Below are 20,642 nucleotides of genomic sequence, written 5' to 3' on the forward strand. Positions count from 1 at the left end.
AAAGTGGCGCTCGTTGAAGGAGAGCAGTAAACAAAAAGAGCAACAAGGAGCACGCACAGGTGAGACCGGGAGAGACCGGTCTGGTACTGTCTTTACTCTATTGTGTACTGTTTTACTCTATTGTGTACTGTCTTTACTCTATTATTTACTGTTTTACTCTATTGTTTACTGTTTTACTCTATTGTGTACTGTCTTTACTCTATTGTGTACTGTTTTGCTATATTGTTTACTGTTTTGCTCCATTGTTTACTGTGTAACTCTATTGTTTACTGCCTTTACTCTATTGTTTACTGTCTTTACTCCATTGTTTACTGTTTCTACTCTATTGTTTACTGTTTTACTCTATTGTTTACTGTCTTACTCTATTGTTTACTGTCTTACTCTATTGTTTACTGTTTTTACTCTAGTGTTTACTGTTTTACTCTATTGTTTACTGTTTGCTCTATTGTTTACTGTCTTTACTCTATTGTTTACTGTTTTGCTCTATTGTTTACTGTTTTACTCTATTGTTTACTGTCTTACTCTATTGTGTACTGTTTTACTCTATTGTTTACTGTCTTTACTCTATTGTTTACTGTTTTGCTCTATTGTTTACTGTTTTACTCTATTGTGTACTGTCTTTACTCTATTGTTTACTGTTTTGCTCTATTGTTTACTGTTTCGCTCTATTGTTTACTGTCTTACTCTATTGTTTACTGTTTTTACTCTATTGTTTACTGTCTTACTCTATTGTTTACTGTTTTTACTCTATTGTTTACTGTCTTACTCTATTGTTTACTGTCTTACTTTCTACTCTGCTTCATTTGGTGTGTTTCTTGTTTGTTGTGCTACTCTGTTGACAGAAAACATGAAATAGAACCAGCAACTCTTTTTCAACATGTTTACTCTCGCTTTTTATTCTACAGGGAACAGAGAGCACAGAGAGAGGGTTCTTTAAACGCCGTCTTCTCAGGCTCAGCATCATCTAGCTGCTGTCAGAGGCCTCGGAGTCGTCAGGTGCATCGTCACAGGTGTGGTCAGGCACGTCTGGCTGGGCAGGTGTGGCCGACCCGGCGGCAGTAGCAGATGGCGTTGAAGAAGCGGCAGTAGCAGGTGTCACAGGAGTCGCAGCAGGGTAGCGGGTAGCCCAGGCACGACTGCTGGTGGGCGATGCATCGGCGCGGGGAGCGCATGGCCCGAGGCTGGAGCTGCACGGCTGCCGATGCGTCCTGCAGGACGGCGTGGGAGCATGAAGGCACAGGAGCCGGTCAACCGGAAACAGCTGCAGCCACACCCACCTCGTCATAAGAGCCTAAGTCCACCAGAAAGCGATCCTCCACTAAGTCCACCGGGAGGAGGGCGGGGTCACGCAGGGGCTCGGGGGCGTGGCTCCTGTCTGCAGGACAGTAAACAGAAAATAAACGTGCCGTTAACCGTCACACGATGTTTAGCATTGCTTTTGTCCAAGGTGTCTCAAATTAGCATGAAGTACGGTATACATATATATATATACACACAGATATATACAGTATAAATATATACAGATATCAGACACATAAAGTGGTTGTTCTTGCTTTTACACAGTGTGTCTGTCCTTTCAGGCCTCGAAGGGTGTTTGAGGCGAATGCATGCGTGGAGCTCTCTGATTGGACAGGACTAACCAATGCGGGACAGGAATGAGGTATCGGCATGGCGTCCAGCAACCGGACCGTCATCCGCCCGCATGTCTCCATGAACCAGAGCAGACGAGAGACGCAGCAGGTTGAAGGACCAATAGCAGAGCAGCAGAGAACCAAACATCCTGGCGGTGCAAAGACGAAGACGAAGAAGAAGAAGAAGAAGAAGAGAGGAAACCCGGAAAAGACCGTTAAGTTGTCTCTCCAATTACATTTCAGTAAATTATATGTAAACAGAAATCAATAAATGGAGAAGAGCAAACAAATAGAAGCCGACTCCACTTTACAAGTAGGGGTCCGGACCGTCAGAAGAGCAGCCCGCATATCACTACAGCGCCCCCTTCAGGCAGAAAACAAGTTCATGTTCTGAACCACAGGAGAAGACGGATCCTCACAAGCTGCTGAAGACAATAACCTCCAAAAACACGAAACAACCAGCAGAGCAAGAGGAAATAAATCACTTCAAAAGAAGCAGAGAGTGGGCGAGAGACCCAGACTCAGAGAGAGAGAGAGAGAGATAACTCACCTGTTGCTGTGACTCGTAGCTGTGTCTCTATCAGGGGGGTGACAGGAGATTTAAAGACTCCTGAGGGGGAGGAGGTGACATGATGTGTGTGTGTGTGTGAGTGTGTGTGTGCGTGTGCGTGTGTGCGTGTGCGTGTGTGTGCGTGCGCGCGTGTGTGTGTGTGTGCGTGCGTGCGTTGGGTGGCTGGTGGAGGATCTGAGCGATGACGTCTCATCAGTAAACAACAAAACAGTAAAATAAAACCAGATGAATAGAACATTACAGCAAATCAGGATGATCAATAATTATAATGATTACATGTTAAAGTCGAGCCCTTTTCAGTTTCCTTTGTTTCCATCCATGACCTCAGGCAGGGAGGGGGCTTCAGAGATGGTGTGCTCCTCCCCATTTTTGTTGCTCTGTTGGTTCTTGCCCTTTTTTTTTTACTTGTATTTTCTATTGTTTATTTATGTCCTGTTTTAAACGCTCCTGTTTGTATCTCTTCTTCTTTTACATTATTTCAGGCAGCAGAACAAAAAATCGACCAACTTGAAACAAACCAAAACGCCCATGTGTTGTCACGGCAACAACTCGTCAAACATCAGCGTAAACATGTTTGTTTACTCATTCACGATTCTCAGTCAGCCTGGGAACTAATGTTTGATGAAGCGAGCCTTCATCAGAACGGAGTCTTCATCAGAACGGAGTCTTCATCAGAAATGAGCCTTCATCAGAAGCGAGCCTTCATCAGAACGGAGTCTTCATCAGAAATGAGCCTTCATCAGAACGGAGTCTTCATCAGAACGGAGTCTTCATCAGAAATGAGCCTTCATCAGAACGGAGTCTTCATCAGAACGGAGCCTTCATCAGAACGGAGTCTTCATCAGAACGGAGTCTTCATCAGAACGGAGCCTTCATCAGACGCGAGCCTTCATCAGAACGGAGTCTTCATCAGAAATGAGCCTTCATCAGAACGGAGTCTTCATCAGAACGGAGTCTTCATCAGAACGGAGCCTTCATCAGACGCGAGCCTTCATCAGAACGGAGTCTTCATCAGAAATGAGCCTTCATCAGAACGGAGTCTTCATGAGAACGGAGTCTTCATCAGAAATGAGCCTTCATCAGACGCGAGCCTTCATCAGAAATGAGCCTTCATCAGACGCGAGCCTTCATCAGAACGGAGTCTTCATCAGAAATGAGCCTTCATCAGAAATGAGCCTTCATGAGACGCGAGCCTTCATGAGAACGGAGCCTTCATCAGAACGGAGTCTTCATCAGAAGCTTCATCTGGAGGGCTCTAAGCCTCCACGCAGAAACTGGAGATGGTTCCACAGGAGAGGAGCCTGAGAACTGAGGATCTAGATCCGCCTCTACTTCCTGGGAGCGAGAGGTTCTAGAGGTGCAGCTCTTGAACCGGTGCCGGTCCGTTCAGTGGAACAAAGCCAGATTCTGATCCTGGTTCAGTTTCATATTTCAGGCCTTTCACAATAAGAGCCTCCTCTTCTGTGCCAAACTCTCCCTTTATGTTTGTCGTATGATGATCTACTCTGACCTTTAATGTTCTTCTGTTGCCGTGGGAACAGCTACATCTTAAACAAGCACACGACAGTGATTGCGCAGGATAAACATGTATTATTAAGACTCATTTCCGTTTGATGGCCCCTAACCAGTCGTCGGCGTGACCGTGATGTCACCAGCGTGTCGCAGTTCAGAGAACCGGCGCTGCGTTTGCAGACGGAGGATGAGGGGAACGAAGGGGACGTGAAGCGGCAGATGGAGGATAATAGAAGAGACACGAATGGAGCAGCTGATCTAATGTTCTCCAATCAATCACGCTGGAGGACCTTTAATGAGAGACAAGAGACACAATGAACCGCTGGCGGTGGGTGTGATGACATCACAGGATGTCCCAGACGAAAACGCAGGAGGACAAGTCAGACAAAGCAGGAATACACAAGCCTGAAGCCAGGCTGCACGGGCCTACGGACGGGTTTGGGCCGGCTGAAACGGGTCAAAATGTGTTCCTCAAATCACTTCCCCGATTGAGGATATTATTGAGATGTTTCTAAAAACAAAATGGGGGTGCACTTGAGTTTCGGCCTGTACTATATATTTAATATTAGAGCTCGATATTTCTAACAAGCGCCGTCTTATAGCTGAGTCGTTTGTTCTATCTTTGACTCCCGAGGAGACAGATCCAGGTGAAATCGGGGTAAATTTTCACAACAAAAACCTCTAAACTAATAATGACATCAATGTGACTCCAATTGCTAAATGTTTGTTTTCATGGTTACGGAATTTAAAAATATAGATAATATAAGTATAGGGAGACTGAGGTGGGGGAGGTCTGCACTCTCTGACAGATTTCTAGTTAATATTATGGAACCAGTTGGTTAAATTAAATTAAATTATCAGTCACAAAACAAGGTTGTAAAAACGGTCGCGCAAAAATAATCACATTTGCTTCAGCAGGACGTAAATCTTTTTTGTTTATTTAAATGGTTTCCTTTTCCGACTCCTTTTCTGACGATCGATGTTCTCCGTCTCCCCCCCCCCTCACACAAATACACTCAGGCAGCACTGATCGTTCAGACCCAGCAGTCGATCCCAGAGGAGCCCGATCCGCGTCAAAAGAAGGGAAGTCAGCTCCCAGCAGGATCCGGCTTGCCGACCCGGAGCTTCAGTCATGGTGTTCGAGTCTCTGGTCAGCGACCTGCTCAACAGGTTCATCGGGGACTACGTGGAGAACCTGGACAAGTCCCAGCTGAAGATCGGGATCTGGGGCGGTGAGCTCAGCAGCTAGTTAGCGGCTAGTTAGCGGCTAGTTAGCGGCTAGTTCGTGACGCTGCCAGACTCGGTTCACAAGTATCACCCTTTAGAGTTGTGTGCTAGCCGGACGCAGAGAGAACGCTTTAGCACCTAGCAGAACATCAGCTGTAAAAAAAAAAAAAGGTTCTACGCTTTAGTTCGGCCGTAATAAAACCCACAAGTCAGATCTTAATCAAATAAATACCGCCCAAACACCGCGAGACCAGTCACATGTTTTTATATTGGATGTGGGTGTGACCTGCCCCCCCCCCCATCCACTGTCTACACCTGTCTCCAGGTGCGCATTAGTGATAATACTTGACCTTTGCTAGCATTAGTTATGATAGCTGACATTAGCTAAGACTATTTATAGCAGGTAGCCTTAGCCGTGACGGCTAGCATGAGCTACATTTCTGACATTAACTTACATTAGCTTACATTAGCTTACATTGGCTATGACTGCTGATATTACAGGTAGCTAGCTGGGAGTGTCCCTCATTATTATTAGGAGGTGTGAATGTGTTGGAGGCCAGTTTAATTACTATATAATTATAATAATGACTATAATTTACGAGACAAACGGAGACAAGCTGCTCATTTGGTTTAGTTTCATATAAAGCAAAGAAGCTGTAACGGAGCTCTGGTGACATCACTTCCTCATACTGCTTTGCCTCTCTCTGTCATACCTGTTGAACAGGTAAACATACCTTTACTCCTCTAAACCCTTTGATTGTTGGGGGAAATAATCTTTATTTGCATCCCTATTAGGAAGTCAGTGAATCCTCAGGAACGACCCGAGCTGTAATTCTCCCTTTCCTTTAGTTTCATGGGCTGCATTACGCTACTGGTCTGTTTGATCATTCTTGTAATTGGCCAATAAAATGATTGGACAATTATTTTATGTAGATACTGTTAATTATTCTGTTTGTTTGTTGAGTGGAGCGTTGTTGCTGACATAATGCTTGTGTCATGGATAGTCAGCAGAAAACAAAAGAAAGAGAAAAACCACAAATTAAAGACGCCATAAGTGTAAGTTATAATATCTTCCATTAATGCAGAATCCTACACGTGACCGTCGTACAGGTTATTACAGGTATTACACAGGTATTACACAGGTATTACACAGGTTGTAACGGTCAGACGAGATGTTGAATCTGTTCTTTGTGTCTCTGTAGGAAATGTCGTCCTGGAAAACCTGAGGGTGAAAGAAAGTGCTTTGGTGAGTCGACCTCTGATGTCTTTGTGTTATGATGTAACCCAACATGGGTGTATAGTAACCGGGCAACACACACACACAATTAATAAAAGGAGGGTCAGATCAATAAAAGGTTCATCAACACTATTGATAACTTATTGTGTGAAGGAGCTGAAATGTGTTTATGTGTTTCAGAGCGAGTTCGATGTTCCGTTTAAAGTGAAGGCCGGACAAATTGGTGAGATATAATGGAGGTACTTTTGTTTTCGGGGTGGTAGTGTGTGTGCGTGTGTGTGTGTGTGTGTGAGGGGGGGGGGGGTGTTGCATCCACACAGCCGCTCAGGAAGAGCAGCGCAGCCTGTTGAACAGAGAGAAGTGTTCCTGACTTCCTGTTTGTGACTCCAGGGAAGCTAACGTTGAAGATTCCCTGGAAGAATCTCTACAACGACGCCGTGGTGGCCACGCTGGACGGCCTGTACCTGCTGGTTGTTCCCGGGGCCGGTAAGTGGCTGCTCACGCCGTTACGGCTAGTGGATCCCACCACGAGGGTTCATTGATCATCCGCCCGCCCCGGTGACCGGATCGAGCTGATTGGCTGGTCTGGAGCCAGCGCTCGTGCACCTTGGCCGGCATGAATTATTACTCTGAAGGGAGTGTGTGTTCTCAGTCGCTGCGTGTGTGTTCCAGCTGGAACTAAGATGAGAACGTGTCCGTATAACGGTAAGAAGTGGCGGTACGGAGGTGGCGGGGCTAGTTCCAAGCTTCCTATTTGGGGGGGGGGGGGGGGGCTGCACAACGTCCACTCATTATGTTCATGATGTTATAAAGGTGATTAAATTATTAGCAGGTATCCGGATGCTTTACCATGTTTTAGCTCACTGGCTAACTGGAACCGCTTTGTGCAGCCCTGCACCGACCTCTCACCCTTTAGTCTTTCTGAGCTCTGATTGGTTCATGGGGGGGGGTTCATACCAGGGGGTTTCCTCCATCTTTTGGAGGTTAGTGGTTTCTACGGTCTGAAGCTGGGTCTTTCTGGGTTTGCTGCTCATCAGGTGAGGCTGCAAACTTAGCGCTAAGCTAATCGTTTAGAATAATGCAGGTAGCTGACGAATAGGAATAACGCGTCTGCTCATTCTGCTGCTCTGAGATCAGTCTAGGAGTATAAACTCCGTCTGGGGGGGGGGCGCCTCATCATTTTTGGTTTGTGTGTCTTTCATAGCGATCACGTACGATGCAGCCAAGGAGGAACGTTACCAGCAGGAGGCGAAGCAGAAGGAGCTGCATCGCATTGAGGAGGCGCTGCAAATGGCCGCACGCAGAGGTGAGTCTGACCTCCGCGTGACCTCGAAGCTCCTGCTGGTTCACTTCCCCTCGGTAAAGGCCGTTGGTGCCGGTTAAAAAGCACCTCCAGGTCAAACACGCCCGTCTTTAAATCGAACGGGAGATGAACTGTGATTGGTCGAGTGCGCCGATGACTCCGAGCCTCGCCTTGAGCCCGGATGGAAGAGGGACGCCATGAATCCATCAGTCATGTGACCGTATGTCTGGATGTTTACCGTGTTGTCTGTGCTGTTCATGCTGCGTTTGCTGTCAGCGTCTCAATCCGGAGATCTGCTGTTCAGTCTGGAGAGTGTTGTTTACAAGGACCCGCGTACCGGTAACACGCACGCACACACACACACACACACGCACACGCACGCACACGCGCACGCACGGTGCGGCGCCGCCGGCCCCGAGCCAGAGGCTGAATGTCTTGCTTGTCTTTTCGGACTCTTCTGTCTCTAACTGCCGTGTCTGTCTTTAATGCTGCCAAAGTCCCCAAAGGATTAAAAAAACATAAAAAGGACAAAAAGGGCTTGAAGAAGCTGAAAAGGCGCGACGGCCGAGCAGGTAAGGTTCGTTTCTTCATCCTGCTGGAGGATGAAGGTTTCACCCGGTCGTAGAATGATTGCTCATGGGCGGGTTCCGCCGCTCAGAGAGGCAGCGACGTTCTGAGCGTGACCCATCCGTTTGTTTGTGTGTCCTCTTTGCCTTCCCGTATTTGAGACGTGTCCACGTGTCCACGACTCGTGTCTCATTTCAACCAGACATCGTTTTTCTGAGTTGCTTTCTCGTGATTGGCTGGTTGTGTTCTGTCTGTGGCTCACACACGATCAATAGTTCAGGCATTATAAATGGATCAGAGAGCTTATTCTGGAACCGAACCCGATGCATCTCTGGATGCGGCTCCAGGTGTGATCAGCGGATCAGTCCAGACCCGGGTGTGATCGGTCCACGTCCGGTTTCTTTGCTTTCAGAGAAAGCCCAGGACGAGAAGAAGGACACGTTCATGGAGAAAATGGCCACCCAGGTGATCAAAAACCTGCAGGTGAAGATCAACAGCATCCACCTGCGCTACGAGGACGACGTGAGTGCTGATCCGGGTTCAGGTCCTGGTCTAGATCTGACAGTCGGGCCTGTTAGCTTATCTGTCATGTGACCGTTTCAGCTGCTGGACCCACAGCGCCCCCTGTCTATGGGAATAACCCTGTCAGAGCTCAGCCTGCAGGTAACACACACACACGCACACACACACACACACACACACACCTGACGGGTGTGTTTACCTGCTGCTGTTGGATTTTCCAGACCACTGATGAAAACTGGAAGTTGGCTATCCTGAACGAAGCAGCAAAGATCACCTATAAGGTGAGACGCTTTGAAACCCAGCCGCTGCAGTAATGGTGGCGTTGCGCTGATTGATCTGACGGTAATCGATATTTGGGAGTAGCAAAGGGAGCTACTTCATTAGCGCGGGCTTGGGAGCCCGACCCGATTTGACTTATTCATGTGTTTCTCTATCAGCTGGGCCGTCTGGAGTGTCTTTGTGCCTACTGGAATGTTAACAGTCCCATCTTGCACAAAGGATCATGGGAAGACATTGTGGTGAGTCCTTATCTGTCATTTTGGACATAAACAAATCAATTACTCAGCTGAGCGTTAGAACCAATCGGCATCATGTGATCCAACGCTGAAGTGGTTTTAATCGGAGCAGGGGGAACAGCCACGAGGAGGCAACAGGAAATGGATGACTAGCTTTAGCAGCTAATAGCAAGGCTGTTAGCAGTAGCTCAGACTGTCCACAGGACATAGATGACTAGCGTTAGCAGCTAACAGGGCTGTTAGCAGTAGCTCATACTGTCCACAGGACATGGATGACTAGCTTTAGAAGCTAACAACAGGGCTGTTAGCAGTAGCTCAGACTGTCCACAGGAAATGGATGACTAGCTTTAGCAGCTAACAGGGCTGTTAGCAGTAGCTCAGACTGTCCACAGGAAATGGATGACTAGCTTTAGCAGCTAACAGGGCTGTTAGCAGTAGCTCAGACTGTCCACAGGAAATGGATGACTAGCTTTAGCAGCTAATAGCAAGGCTGTTAGCAGTAGCTCAGACTGTCCCCAGGAAATAGATGCCTAGCGTTAGCAGCTAACAGGGCTGTTAGCAGTAGCCCAGACTCCACAGGAAATGGATGACTAGCTTTAGCAGCTAACAGGGCTGTTAGCAGTAGCTCAGACTGTCCACAGGAAATGGATGACTAGCTTTAGAAGCTAACAGGGCTGTTAGCAGTAGCTTAGCTGGGCATGTAGGGGCTAGCTCTGCAGCTACAGCAGTCGTCGCCAAACCGCCGGCCCCCGTGTGTTCTGACCACGGTGCAAATGGGACCTTGGATCACATGATGTCATCAACATCGCTGTAGAAAAGCAGGAAGTGATGTCATCATGTTTGTGAATATTAACTAGTAATGTGTATCCCGGTGATCCGACTGGTTTCTGCATTAGCCAATGGGAAGCATCTGTTGCATTCTTGTCTCTGACCACCTCTCCTCCTCCTCCTCCTCCTCCTCCTCCTGCTCCTCCTCCTCCTGCAGGAGCAGCTGAAGTTTGGGATCAGCAGGACAGACCTGGAGTTTCCTCATTATCAGTACAGTGAGTTCAGCTCCTGCAGCAGGTCGTCTCATCAATGCGTAGAAGAAGGGCGGGGCTCAAACCGATCGATCACGAACACGCGTGATTGGCTGCTTTCGCAGTCTGTCTTCATCCTTTCATTGATTAGTCCCTCCATTTTAACATTCTACTCCTCCCTCCTGTTATTCTGTTCCTCTGAGAACTTCTAGACAGTTTCCTGCTTGCTGCCGTTTAGGTGATTGATTGATTGATTGATTGGGGCTGATTGTGATCAGGTCAGGCTGATCACTATTAATGCAGTTTGGGATCGTTTAAATGTCAGATTGAAGGGGGGGTGGGGGGGGGGTAGGATCCCCCACAGCAGCTCGTAGGTTTTTCGTTCATTCACTAAATGATTGGTGAGCTTTTCAGGAAATGTCCGTCAAATCAACAATAAATAGTTTATTTTTTTGCTTCTAGTCTTCAAGCCAATCTTTTCCTCGGCTAAGATGATCATCAACCCGAACGCAGAGGTGGAGCTGAAGAGCCCCAAAGCCAACCTTCACCTGGAGGTTCAGAACATCGCCATAGAGATGAGCAAGCCTCAGGTGAGACCCGAGAGGGACGGGCGAGGTGAAGCCGTGTTTCGATTGGTTGCTCCGGATGCTGCTGATGTCTGAATGCGGTCTTCTCCTCTGCAGTACCTGACCATGGTGGAGCTGCTGGAGTCCATTGACTGCCTGGTGAAGAACGCCCCCTACAGGAAGTTCAGGCCCGACGTCCCCGTCCACCGCAACGCCGAAGCCTGGTCCGTTAGCTTGAAGGAAACTAAAGAGTTAATGTGAAACTGTTCGGATCAACATCCGTCATCCAGTTCCTGTTAACCCCTCCCATCGAGTTCCAGCGCTGAGACGCTGTCCTTTGTCCTCTCAGGTGGAGGTATGCCTTCAACAGCATCGTGGAGGTCCACATCAGGCGCGTCAGCCGCATGTGGTCCTGGTCCAGCATCCGACGGCACAGAGAGACACTGAAGACCTACAAAGCCACCTACAAGACCAAAGTGCTGAGCCAAAGCAAGCCGAGCCCGGAGGTCGAGCAGCAGATCCAGGTGCTGCCGGTCCTCGACACGTCGACGCGCAGTAAAACACGGAAACAGCAGCGGCTGGTCGTTCCCTGAAGCTTTTTGGCTCGCATCCCAAAATATTTCTACAGTTCTGCATCAAATTCACTGATTTCTGAAAATGTGTGTTTATTCTGTGACATCATGTCTTTATAACAACCAAACCCCGTCACCATGGTGATGCAACACAGCGTGGCTTCAGAATGAGAACAGTTTAATAGAATCTAAGACTTTTGGACGTTGAATATTTAGTTTTTATTGACGTTTTAAAGACACAACCGAATAAACGGTGTCGTCTCAACTCGTCTTCCTTCCCGACAGGACCTGGAGAACGTTTTGGATGTCTTCAACATCACTCTGGCCCGGCGGCAGGCCCAGATGGAGGTAAACGGAACCGCACACCCGAGTCCGGTTTCATTGCGTGAGATTTGAGCCAACGACGACTCGCTTCCTCTCGTCCTCCAGGTCATCAGGTCGGGGCAGAAGGTGGCGGGGAAAAAGGCAGCAGGCGGGCAGAAGCGAGGAGGAGGAGGAGGAGGAGGAGGAGGAGGCTTCTTCAGCAGCTTCTTCGGAAGAAAAGCCAAGAAGGAGGAGCAGGAGCCGGAGGAGAGCAAGGATACTGGGAGTACGCAGGAACCACCAGCGATTCCCGTCACTTTAAATCCTTAATAGCGCTAACGTGTTAGCCCAGTGTTAGCCGTAAGGCGGCGCGATGAGGCGCGGTGCTGCACGGCTTTATTTAACCAGAAACCTCCTCGGTGGAGCTTCTGGCCTGTTCCTGGCGTCCTTAGAGACCGGCAGCGTTTCTTTCTGCGTGTGTTCAGGTTCTGGGCTGGACGAGCTCATCACGGCCGAGGAGAAGGAGAAGCTCTACGCCGCCATTGGCTACAGCGGCAGCTCTCACAACCTGGCTTTACCCCAACAGGTGAGCCCGCTAGCGGCGGTCGCGTCAAGGACCGGGAACCTCTGGGATCATGGCACGCCCTGCTCCCCAGAGGACGAACCCTTCGTGTGTGTGTGTGTGCGTGTGTGTGTGCGTGTGTGCGTGTCTGTCATTAGTACGTCGCCATCGTCGTCACCTTCCAGCTCCGCAGGACGTCTCTGACGTTCAGAGAGAGACCGGACGTCCCGGAGATCCTCAAAGTCCAGATGTTGGACCTCAGCACCAAAATATCTCAGCGACCCGGCGCTCAGGCCTTCAGGTGACCCCTCTGCGTGGTGACCCCTCCGCGTGGTCACGGGTTCCGTCCCGGCGTGTGCGCTCTAGTTTTACTGAACAAGCCCGCTGTGTGCCGCTCCAGGGTGGAGGCAGCTCTGCAGCACTGGTTTGTTACAGGCTTACAACAGCAGGGGGCGGTACCTTCCCTCATCGCCTCAGTGGGAGAAGACGCTTCCTCCCTGCTCCACGTCGTGTTCGAGTTAAATCCGGAGGAGAGCGCCGCCGACCAGCTGCTCACAGTCCACTCCCAACCCGTGGAGATCATTTACGACGCGGTAACCCCGACCTGACCTCCGTCTGACCTCCGTCTGACCTCGCCCCGCACGGGCATCCGTGTGAATCCTGTCCCGTTTGTCTTCAGCTGACTGTCAACAGTCTGGTGGAGTTCTTCAGGACGGGCAAAGGTGTCGATCTGGAGGTCCTGACGTCGGCGACGCTCTCCAAGCTCGAGGAGATCAAAGAGAAGACTGCCACAGGTCGGGTCGAGTCCCCGGGTCCGGGGTTCAACCCGAAGGACACTCCTGTCCTCTGACGGATTCTTCTCGCTGCAGGCTTGTCTCACATTATTAAGACCAGGAAGGTCCTGGACCTGAGGATCAACCTGAAGCCGTCCTACCTGCTGCTCCCGAAGTCCGGTTTCTACAGCGGCCTGTCGGACCTCGTCATCGTCGACTTCGGCAGCTTGCAGGTGAGCTCTTTCCCTCTTATCTTAATGAAGAGACGGACGGATAATGGACGGCAGGCATCGCTAGCCAAGCTGTGGACCGGGTCTTAGCAGGTCCTGGTGTCCTGAGGACAGGCAGGGTGAGACTCACGGGCGTCTCCTGACTGTGTTTGAAGCTGAACAGCGTCGCTCAGAGCGGCCGCGCTTCGTCTTCATCCTTCTCCTCTCTGGAGGAAATCATGGATCGAGCTTATGAGAGATACGAGGTTGAGCTACGAAGAGTCCAGGTGCTCTACAGCAAGTCAGGTACACGCGCACACACACGCACGCACGCACACACACACACGCAACTACACCACACATGCACAGTCGCCTGGAAGCCAATGTTTCGTTTCGTTGGTTGTAAGGCGAGGCCTGGAAGTCGGCTCGGCTGCAGGAGACATCGGTCCAACACATCCTCCGGCCGATGGACTTCAGCGTCCAGCTGGCCAAGTGTATGGTGGAGAAGGACGCCAGGATGGCCAGGTAGAACGCGCACCTGTGGACAGGTGTGTTCACTCGTTAACGCGGCTGCGGGTGCTTCAGGTTCAAGGTGTCTGGCGAGCTGCCGTTGCTGCATGTCAGGATGTCGGACCAGAAGATCCAGAACCTTCTGGACCTGGTGAACAGCATCCCGCTGCCCAGCATGGACGTGGACTCCTCCCCCAACACACCTGCAGACAAGGTACAGCAGGTTGAGTCCGGGCTGGCTTAGCCTTGCTTCAAGAAGGAAACGAATTGTCACTGAAACTCTGGGGGAGGTCCTCTGACCACCAGGGCGGGGTTCAGGGCGGGGTTCAGGGCGGGGTTCAGGGCGGAGTTCAGGGCGGAGTTCAGGGCGGCAATGTTTGGAGATTTGTGGGCGTGACTGCAAAATATTTTTGGGCGTGACAAAGAAGTCAAAAACGGTGAGAAATGAAAGACGGTGGAATGTTTGGCGGGGGGGGGGGGGGCAATGGGACTCGTCGATAATAAGGATCTAAATGATCTTTTATTTCAGTTCAGGGAGCGATTGAGGAATTATTCCATATTTGTCACCGATGTCGCCATATTTGGACGTGTTTCCTGTTGCAGGCTCCAATGTTGGCGGACGCCAGACCACAAGCGCTGAGCCTTCACCCCGCGCTCCTCGGCGCCATGGAAACAGGTCCTTGTTGATTCCTGAACTCTGGTTCAGAACGAAAACGTCTTTTCAAGCCGAGATGTCCTGCTTCGCGTTTCAGATTCCGATGAAGATCTCCAGCGAGCTGCGGAGGCGGAGCTCACCGACCTCCACTTCAAATTTGAAGTCAAAGAGGTTTGGGCTTTCTTTTTTTTTGCTCTGCTCTCAGGGGCTGTGACTCATGAAGGGCGGAGCTTCCAACGTGTGTGGTGTGTCCAGGTGCTGCTGGAGCTAACCCGACAGGTGGACCAGGAGAAGACCGTCCTGTCTCTCAGGGTGTGTCAGCTCGGAGCCGAAGGGAAGAGGCGGAGCTTCGACATGAGCGTCACGGCGTACCTTCGCAGTGTCGGTCTCGACTACTGCGACGTTCCAGGTGAACTGAGAGCGAAATATGACCCGCCGACTTCCTGGTTGACCGATGAATCGCCGTTGCCGTTGACGACGGCGTGTTGGGATGTTCTAACGGTTCGGTTTCGTTCCAGGAGGCGGAACGCCGCTCCACATGATCAGCTCCTCGGAGCAGCAGAGCTCCAACCTGCTGAAGGTGGAGTTCATCAAGGTGAGCGCATCGTCAGCTGATCCGTGGTGAGGGAGCGACGGGGACTCAAGGGAGTGGCAGACGGCGGGGACGAGGAGAGTCATGTGTGGGGGGACCGGGGGGACCGGGGGGACCGGGAGGATAGGGGGGATCGGGAGGACCGGGATCTGTGGGAGGACCGGGGGCCCGGGGGGGCGGGAGGACTGGACCGGGAATTAAATAAGTGACGGGACGTTTTGGGAACGATCGGGATGCTCGGGACAAAATGTTAAACTTGACGAGGGAGGTTGCCCATGGGGGAGGGACGGGCGTCTCTAAATGTGTCTCCGGTGTCCCTCAGGCCGACCCCTGTGGTCCCAGCTTCCAGACTCTCTTTGACAACACGGAGCAAACGCTGAAGGTGGGTGGGGGGCGTTTCCGTAACAACGGCGGGGGGGGGGGGGGGGGGCTGATGCTCGTCTCGGCGTCCACACCTGCTGCCCTCTCAGGTGGAGTTCTCCTCCTTGGACGTCCTCGTCCATACGGATGCGCTGCTGTCCACCGTCGGCTACCTGAACAGTGTCCTGCCACAACAAGCCGCCGCCGCCGCCGCCGGCCGCAGCACCGATCCCAAGAGACGGGCGGGGAAGCCGGGACAGGGCTGGGCAGGTGAGTTCAGCAGGTGTGTCTGCGCTAACCGGCTGGCGCCTCGGCCTCACCTCGGCTCGCTCTGCAGCGAAAGGAGCCAAAGACGGCGGCGTGTTCGGCTTCAAGCTGTTCGCCATGTTGGGCTGTTTCCACGTGGAGGTGTGTGACGAGCGCCGCAGCATCGCTGACATCCGAGTCCAAGGTACGTTGGAGAGGAGGAGGCGGAGCCTTGAGAGGAGGCGGGCTCTCACCGGGCTGTCGCCGCCCTGCAGGGATCCAGGCGTCGGTGTTGGTCCAGGCGAAGGAGACGGAGGTCTTTGCTCGCCTCCGGGACATCGTGGTCACAGACGCAGACCCTGCAAGCGTCCACAGGAAGGTGGGGGCGCCAAACCTCACCGCCGTTGTCACGGTTACCGTGAAGACACGACTGAACTGTGTGCTCAGTGTGAAGGCTGTGGTGACCCCCCCCCCCCCCCCCCCAGGTGGTGTCCATCATGGGTGAGGAGGTGTTCAGCTTCAGGCTGTTGCTGTTCACCGGGGCGACGGAGGGGGACGGATACGGGGACATGTCCAAGGTGGACGCCAAGGTCACGATGCGTTTGGGCTGCATCCAGATCGTCTACCTGCACAAGTTCTTCATGCTGCTCCTGGTCAGATGACACACGCAAATGCTGTGATACAAGTACACGCCGGTACACGCCGGTACACGCAGGTACACGCCGGTACACGCAGGTACACGCCGGGACACGCAGACACTCTAGTACACGCCGGGACACTCTAGTACACGCCGGTACACGGCGATACACGCAGGTACACGCCGGTACACGGCGATACACGCAGGTACACGGTGATACACGCCGGTACACACCGGTATACGCAGGTACACGGTGATACACGCCAGTACACACCGGTATACGCAGGTACACGCCGGTATACGCAGGTACACGCCGGGACACGCAGACACTCTAGTACACGCCGGGACACGGCGATACACGCAGGTACACGACGATACACGCAGGTACACGCCGGTACACGGCGATACACGCAGGTACACGCCGGTACACGGTGATACACGCCGGTACACACCGGTATACGCAGGTACACGGCGATACACGCAGGTACACGCCGGTACACGGTGATACACGCCAGTACACACCGGTATACGCAGGTACACGCCGGTATACGCAGGTACACGCCGGTACACGCAGGTACACGCAGACACTCTAGTACACGCCGGTACACGGCGATACAGGCCGGTACACGCCGGTACACGGTGATACACGCCGGTACACACCGGTACACGCCAGTACGCACTGGTATACGCAGGTATACGCAGGTACACGGATCAGCTTATTTACATCCCGTCGGCTTTGAGTTGAGAAATGTCCACATGCTCAGTCGTCCCAGAATGCATTTGGTGTCCTCAGACTGTCCACCGTGAGACGTTCAAGCAGCGCTCAGGACTTTCCACGCTGCTCCTGTGTTACCTGAGGTTTGTCTGAACCCATCAGACGGGGTTCCTCCGGGTTCTCCGTGGAACCAGACCCGGCCCGTCGGGACAGGGACGGCAGAGACGTCCCCTGCGTGTCTGTTGCTGCATGTCCTCCTCTCTTGTCTCGTGTCTCTCTTGTCTCTCGTCTCTCTTGTCTCTCTTGTCTCTCATGTCTCTCATGTCTCTTGTCTCTCTTGTCTCTCTTGTCTCTCTTGTCTCTCATGTCTCTTGTCTCATGTCTCTCTTGTCTTGTCTCTCTTGTCTCTCGTCTCTCTCGTCTCTCTTGTCTCTCGTGTCTCTCTTGTCTCATGTCTCTCATGTCGTGTGTTCTGCTCTTTCAGGCTTCTCTTAGCGTTCAGTGTGCGTCAGCCGATGAGGTACATTCCCAGCATGCAGCGCTGCATCAGCTTTAGCTTCACTCAGCGACTCCACCTGCACCTTCAGTCCACCTTAAACGTCTCTGAGCAGGTTGACCCCCGCCCAGGACGGGGGTCAACCTGGGGGGGGGCGTTCAGAGCAGCGTGTTTCATGCTAACATCACGCCTCCCATGACGCAGAACTCAAACCTCACGTCCCTCATCGTGTGCCGCGCTGCTCGCTCTGAGGTCATCGCCATCTACCCCCCCCCCCCCTCCCCCCCCGGTCACATGACCCCGTGCCTGTGACCTCACTTCCCTCATTTTTGTTTCAGAAACGTCCGATTCGACCTGCGATGTTTCTGACTCTCTGACTCTCGAGTGTCTCGCGTTCGACTTTATCGCTTTAAAGGCGCTTTAAAGGCGCCGCCATTGGTCGGACACGGCGGTCGAATGCGCTTCTGTTGATGAAACAGAAATGACCCGATGCATTGAACGCCTCCCATCGGCTCCCTCCGGCGTCACCGGGCGACCCTGGCTCGGTTCTCGTCTCACCCCCGCCGCGTTCTTGCTTCCCAGACGTTCGTCGATAACTTCCAGACGGCTAAAGAAGCGCTGAGCGCCGCGACGTCTCAAGCGGCGGAGAAGGCGGCGTCCAGCGTGCGCGGCTTCGCCCAGAAGAGCTTCCGCCTGTCCATGGACGTCAGGCTGAAGGCCCCTCTGGTCGTCGTCCCCCAGTCGGCCGCCTCCCACGGCGGCGTGGTGGTGGATCTGGGCCTCCTGGTGGTGAAGAACAGCTTCTCTCTGGTGCCGGCTGAAGGTTTCTCTTTGCCGGCAGTCGTGGACAAGATGGACGTCAAGCTGACGCAGCTGAAGCTGTCCAGGTGACGGGAAAGCTTCGCGTTTGACCCGCGGCGCTCGGTGGGCGTGACCTTAACTGTGTCTTCTAGAACCAGGATGGCGCCGGGTTCTTCTCAGCCCGACATTGAGATCCTCCGGCCAATCAACTTGGAGCTGCGCGTCACCCGGAGCCTGGCTGCTTCCTGGTTCGCCCAGATCCCGGGGGTCCAGATCCAGGGAGTCCTCCAGTCCCTCGACGTGGGTCTCCGCTCGGGTCCGAGCGCTTCCTTTGAGTGTTTCTCCGGGTCGCCGTGAAACTGCCGTGTGCTCGACAGGTGAGCCTGGGTGAGGAAGACCTCCGTGTGCTGATGAAGATCCTCGTGGAGAACATCGGCGAAGGCAACAAGGCGCGCGGCGTGGCTGTGAAAGGACGCGCGGCCCAAGGTAGCGATGCTCCTGTTGCCTGGGTGACGGTGGCTTCATCCACCTGGAAGCAGACGGGTGCTTTTGTTTATCCTCAGAGAGGGCGGAGCTTGCTGAGCTGCTTCAGGCGGCTGGATCCGCCGCCAACGGCGGTCTGGGTGAAAACGCCGTCAACGTGCTCCTCAACTTCGAAATCAAAGAGGTGACAAATGTGGGGGGGGGGGGGGGATCAGGAGGTGCAGAGCTCCTCCTTCAGCTCCTCCCGACTCCGCCCCTTAGGTGTTGCTGACCCTGAAGAAGCCCGGAGAACGGACGGAGTCGCCGTTCCTGCTGTTCCATGTCGATCTTCTGGGCGTCGACACCAAACTCCGGAAGTACGACTTGTGTGCCACGACGTACATCAAGAAGATCACCATGACGTGCCTGGAGTTCAAAGGTCGGCGCCTTTCTAGCGCCGGGGGGGGCTGATCCGAGTGAAGAAGTCCATTCCTTTCTCCGTCTTGTTTCAGACGCCGACGGCGAGCCGCTGTGTCTCATCACGTCCTCGGTGGGATCTGGAGCTGAGCTGCTGAAAGTGCAGTATTTCAAGGTGAGGTCAGGGGTCGTCTGTTCACCTGTGGGGTTTTACCGGCGAGGGGTTTTACCTGCGGAGGGTTTTACCTGTGGGAGGGGTTTCACCTGTGGGAGGGGTTTCACCTGTGGGAGGGGTTTCACCTGTGGGAGGGGTTTTACCTGTGGGAGGGGTTTTACCTGGCGGAGGGGTTTTACCTGCGGAGGGTTTTACCTGTGGGAGGGGTTTCACCTGTGGGAGGGGTTTCACCTGTGGGAGGGGTTTCACCTGTGGGAGGGGTTTCACCTGTGGGAGGGGTTTTACCTGTGGGAGGGGTTTTACCTGTGGGAGGGGTTTTTACCTGTGGGAGGGGTTTTACCTGTGGGAGGGGTTTTACCTGTGGGAGGGGTTTTACCTGTGGGAGGGGTTTTACCTGCGGAGGGTTTTTACCTGTGGGAGGGGTTTCGCCTGTGGGAGGGGTTTTACCTGCGGAGGGTTTTACCTGTGGGAGGGGTTTCACCTGCGAGGCTGGAAGGACTTCTCGAGATGCAGCTTTGAACTCGCTGTTTGTTGCAGGCGGACCGCTCGGCACCAAACTTCTCCAGCGTCTACAAGAACACCGAGCAGATGATCAAGGTGAGCTCGCCTCCACCCTCGTTTTCCCAGAACCCTTTGCGTTCCCGGCATCTTCTCGGTATTTGCTCCGTTCCATCCGGCTCCTCTCTCCAGGTGACCTTCACCTCCCTCGACCTCGTGCTGCACACCGAGGCTCTGCTGTCGGCCATTGACTTCCTGTCGGCCACGCTGTCGTCTGGCGGCTTCCCGTCTCCGGAGACGGACGTGAGACCGAAGACGGAGGACAAGACGGCGTCTGCCAAGTCCAGTCAGTACCAGAGTGTTCTCCTCAGAACCCCAAAGGGAACGGCGTCGGCCCGTCTCTGACACGCTGCTGTGCTTCCCGTCAGCCGCCCTGCCGTCGCCTGCAGAGGGCGACGTCATCGACCTGAAGGTCGTGATGACCTTGGGAGCGTTCAGCATCCTGGTGTGCGACCAGCGAAGCGCCATGGCCGACATCAAGGTCCAAGGTACTGCGCCGCGTTCTCGCCGTGTTCCCTGTGCCGACCCAAACGGGTTCCGTGTGCCGACCCAAACGGGTTCCGTGTGCCGACCCAAACGGGTTCCGTGTCCTTCCCTTGCCGACCCAAACGGGTTCCGTGTCCTTCCCTTGCCGACCCAAACGGGTTCCGTGTCTTTCCCTGTGCCGACCCAAACGGGTTCCGTGTCCGTCCCTGTGCCGACCCAAACGGGTTCTGTGTCCCCCCCAGGACTTCAGGGCTCGTTACTGATGCAGGGACGACAGACCCGCATGTCGGCGAACCTCAGAGACTTCATCGTCCTCAACGTCGATCCCAAAAGCGTCCACCAGAAGGTCGGCCTCGTCTGTGCACGCCTCCTTTAGGGACTGATGGGTGACCCGGAGAACCGGAGAACCGGAGCGAACGCCACATCACAGGTCTGTGCCCTCC

The 20,642-nt window shown here is 53.0% G+C and overlaps 2 protein-coding genes across 2 annotated transcripts in view; one reads left to right on the forward strand and one right to left on the reverse strand.

Annotated features, from left to right (window-relative positions):
- Positions 1-1,016: 1,016 nt before the first annotated feature.
- On the reverse strand, positions 1,017-1,779 carry agrp (agouti related neuropeptide). Its single transcript, XM_068740554.1, has 3 exons — positions 1,641-1,779; positions 1,278-1,375; positions 1,017-1,208 (listed from the first exon to the last, which is right to left on the reverse strand). The coding sequence occupies exons 1-3, from the start codon at positions 1,777-1,779 to the stop codon at positions 1,017-1,019; spliced, it is 429 nt and encodes a 142-aa protein (XP_068596655.1).
- Positions 1,780-4,817: 3,038 nt separating this feature from the next.
- The window catches only part of vps13c (vacuolar protein sorting 13 homolog C), a 33,248-nt gene continuing 17,423 nt past the window's right edge, over positions 4,818-20,642 (forward strand). Inside the window, exons 1-43 of the mRNA XM_068760982.1 lie at positions 4,818-4,946; positions 6,144-6,187; positions 6,359-6,401; positions 6,569-6,664; positions 6,851-6,883; positions 7,383-7,484; positions 8,461-8,570; positions 8,652-8,711; positions 8,792-8,851; positions 9,008-9,088; positions 10,071-10,128; positions 10,567-10,694; positions 10,788-10,894; positions 11,020-11,194; positions 11,528-11,590; positions 11,672-11,831; positions 12,031-12,131; positions 12,266-12,408; positions 12,508-12,700; positions 12,787-12,901; positions 12,977-13,113; positions 13,266-13,395; positions 13,497-13,614; positions 13,675-13,813; positions 14,203-14,275; positions 14,352-14,425; positions 14,510-14,663; positions 14,773-14,849; positions 15,169-15,228; positions 15,317-15,476; positions 15,544-15,657; positions 15,728-15,831; positions 15,938-16,105; positions 17,883-18,187; positions 18,254-18,401; positions 18,479-18,587; positions 18,665-18,768; positions 18,846-19,002; positions 19,076-19,155; positions 19,693-19,752; positions 19,846-19,999; positions 20,082-20,201; positions 20,442-20,545. Coding sequence (XP_068617083.1) covers positions 4,847-4,946; positions 6,144-6,187; positions 6,359-6,401; positions 6,569-6,664; positions 6,851-6,883; positions 7,383-7,484; positions 8,461-8,570; positions 8,652-8,711; positions 8,792-8,851; positions 9,008-9,088; positions 10,071-10,128; positions 10,567-10,694; positions 10,788-10,894; positions 11,020-11,194; positions 11,528-11,590; positions 11,672-11,831; positions 12,031-12,131; positions 12,266-12,408; positions 12,508-12,700; positions 12,787-12,901; positions 12,977-13,113; positions 13,266-13,395; positions 13,497-13,614; positions 13,675-13,813; positions 14,203-14,275; positions 14,352-14,425; positions 14,510-14,663; positions 14,773-14,849; positions 15,169-15,228; positions 15,317-15,476; positions 15,544-15,657; positions 15,728-15,831; positions 15,938-16,105; positions 17,883-18,187; positions 18,254-18,401; positions 18,479-18,587; positions 18,665-18,768; positions 18,846-19,002; positions 19,076-19,155; positions 19,693-19,752; positions 19,846-19,999; positions 20,082-20,201; positions 20,442-20,545 — 4,821 coding nt within the window. The 5' untranslated portion in view covers positions 4,818-4,846. The remainder of the gene's footprint in view (positions 4,947-6,143; positions 6,188-6,358; positions 6,402-6,568; positions 6,665-6,850; positions 6,884-7,382; positions 7,485-8,460; positions 8,571-8,651; positions 8,712-8,791; positions 8,852-9,007; positions 9,089-10,070; positions 10,129-10,566; positions 10,695-10,787; positions 10,895-11,019; positions 11,195-11,527; positions 11,591-11,671; positions 11,832-12,030; positions 12,132-12,265; positions 12,409-12,507; positions 12,701-12,786; positions 12,902-12,976; positions 13,114-13,265; positions 13,396-13,496; positions 13,615-13,674; positions 13,814-14,202; positions 14,276-14,351; positions 14,426-14,509; positions 14,664-14,772; positions 14,850-15,168; positions 15,229-15,316; positions 15,477-15,543; positions 15,658-15,727; positions 15,832-15,937; positions 16,106-17,882; positions 18,188-18,253; positions 18,402-18,478; positions 18,588-18,664; positions 18,769-18,845; positions 19,003-19,075; positions 19,156-19,692; positions 19,753-19,845; positions 20,000-20,081; positions 20,202-20,441; positions 20,546-20,642) is intronic.

This window comes from Brachionichthys hirsutus, chromosome 1 (assembly GCF_040956055.1).
Source record: "Brachionichthys hirsutus isolate HB-005 chromosome 1, CSIRO-AGI_Bhir_v1, whole genome shotgun sequence".
In the NCBI taxonomy this organism is placed as follows: Eukaryota; Metazoa; Chordata; class Actinopteri; order Lophiiformes; family Brachionichthyidae; genus Brachionichthys; species Brachionichthys hirsutus.

What these genes read in the sequence shown, in the direction of transcription:
- agrp (XM_068740554.1), bottom strand. Translation starts at nt 1,779, where the DNA reads ATGTTTGGTTCTCTGCTGCTCTGCTATTGGTCCTTCAACCTGCTGCGT. An exon ending in CTCATTCCTGTCCCGCATTG is followed by an intron (nt 1,376 to 1,640) that starts GTTAGTCCTGTC and finishes ACTGTCCTGCAG; the next exon opens with ACAGGAGCCACGCCCCCGAG. An exon ending in ACTTAGGCTCTTATGACGAG is followed by an intron (nt 1,209 to 1,277) that starts GTGGGTGTGGCT and finishes GCCGTCCTGCAG; the next exon opens with GACGCATCGGCAGCCGTGCA.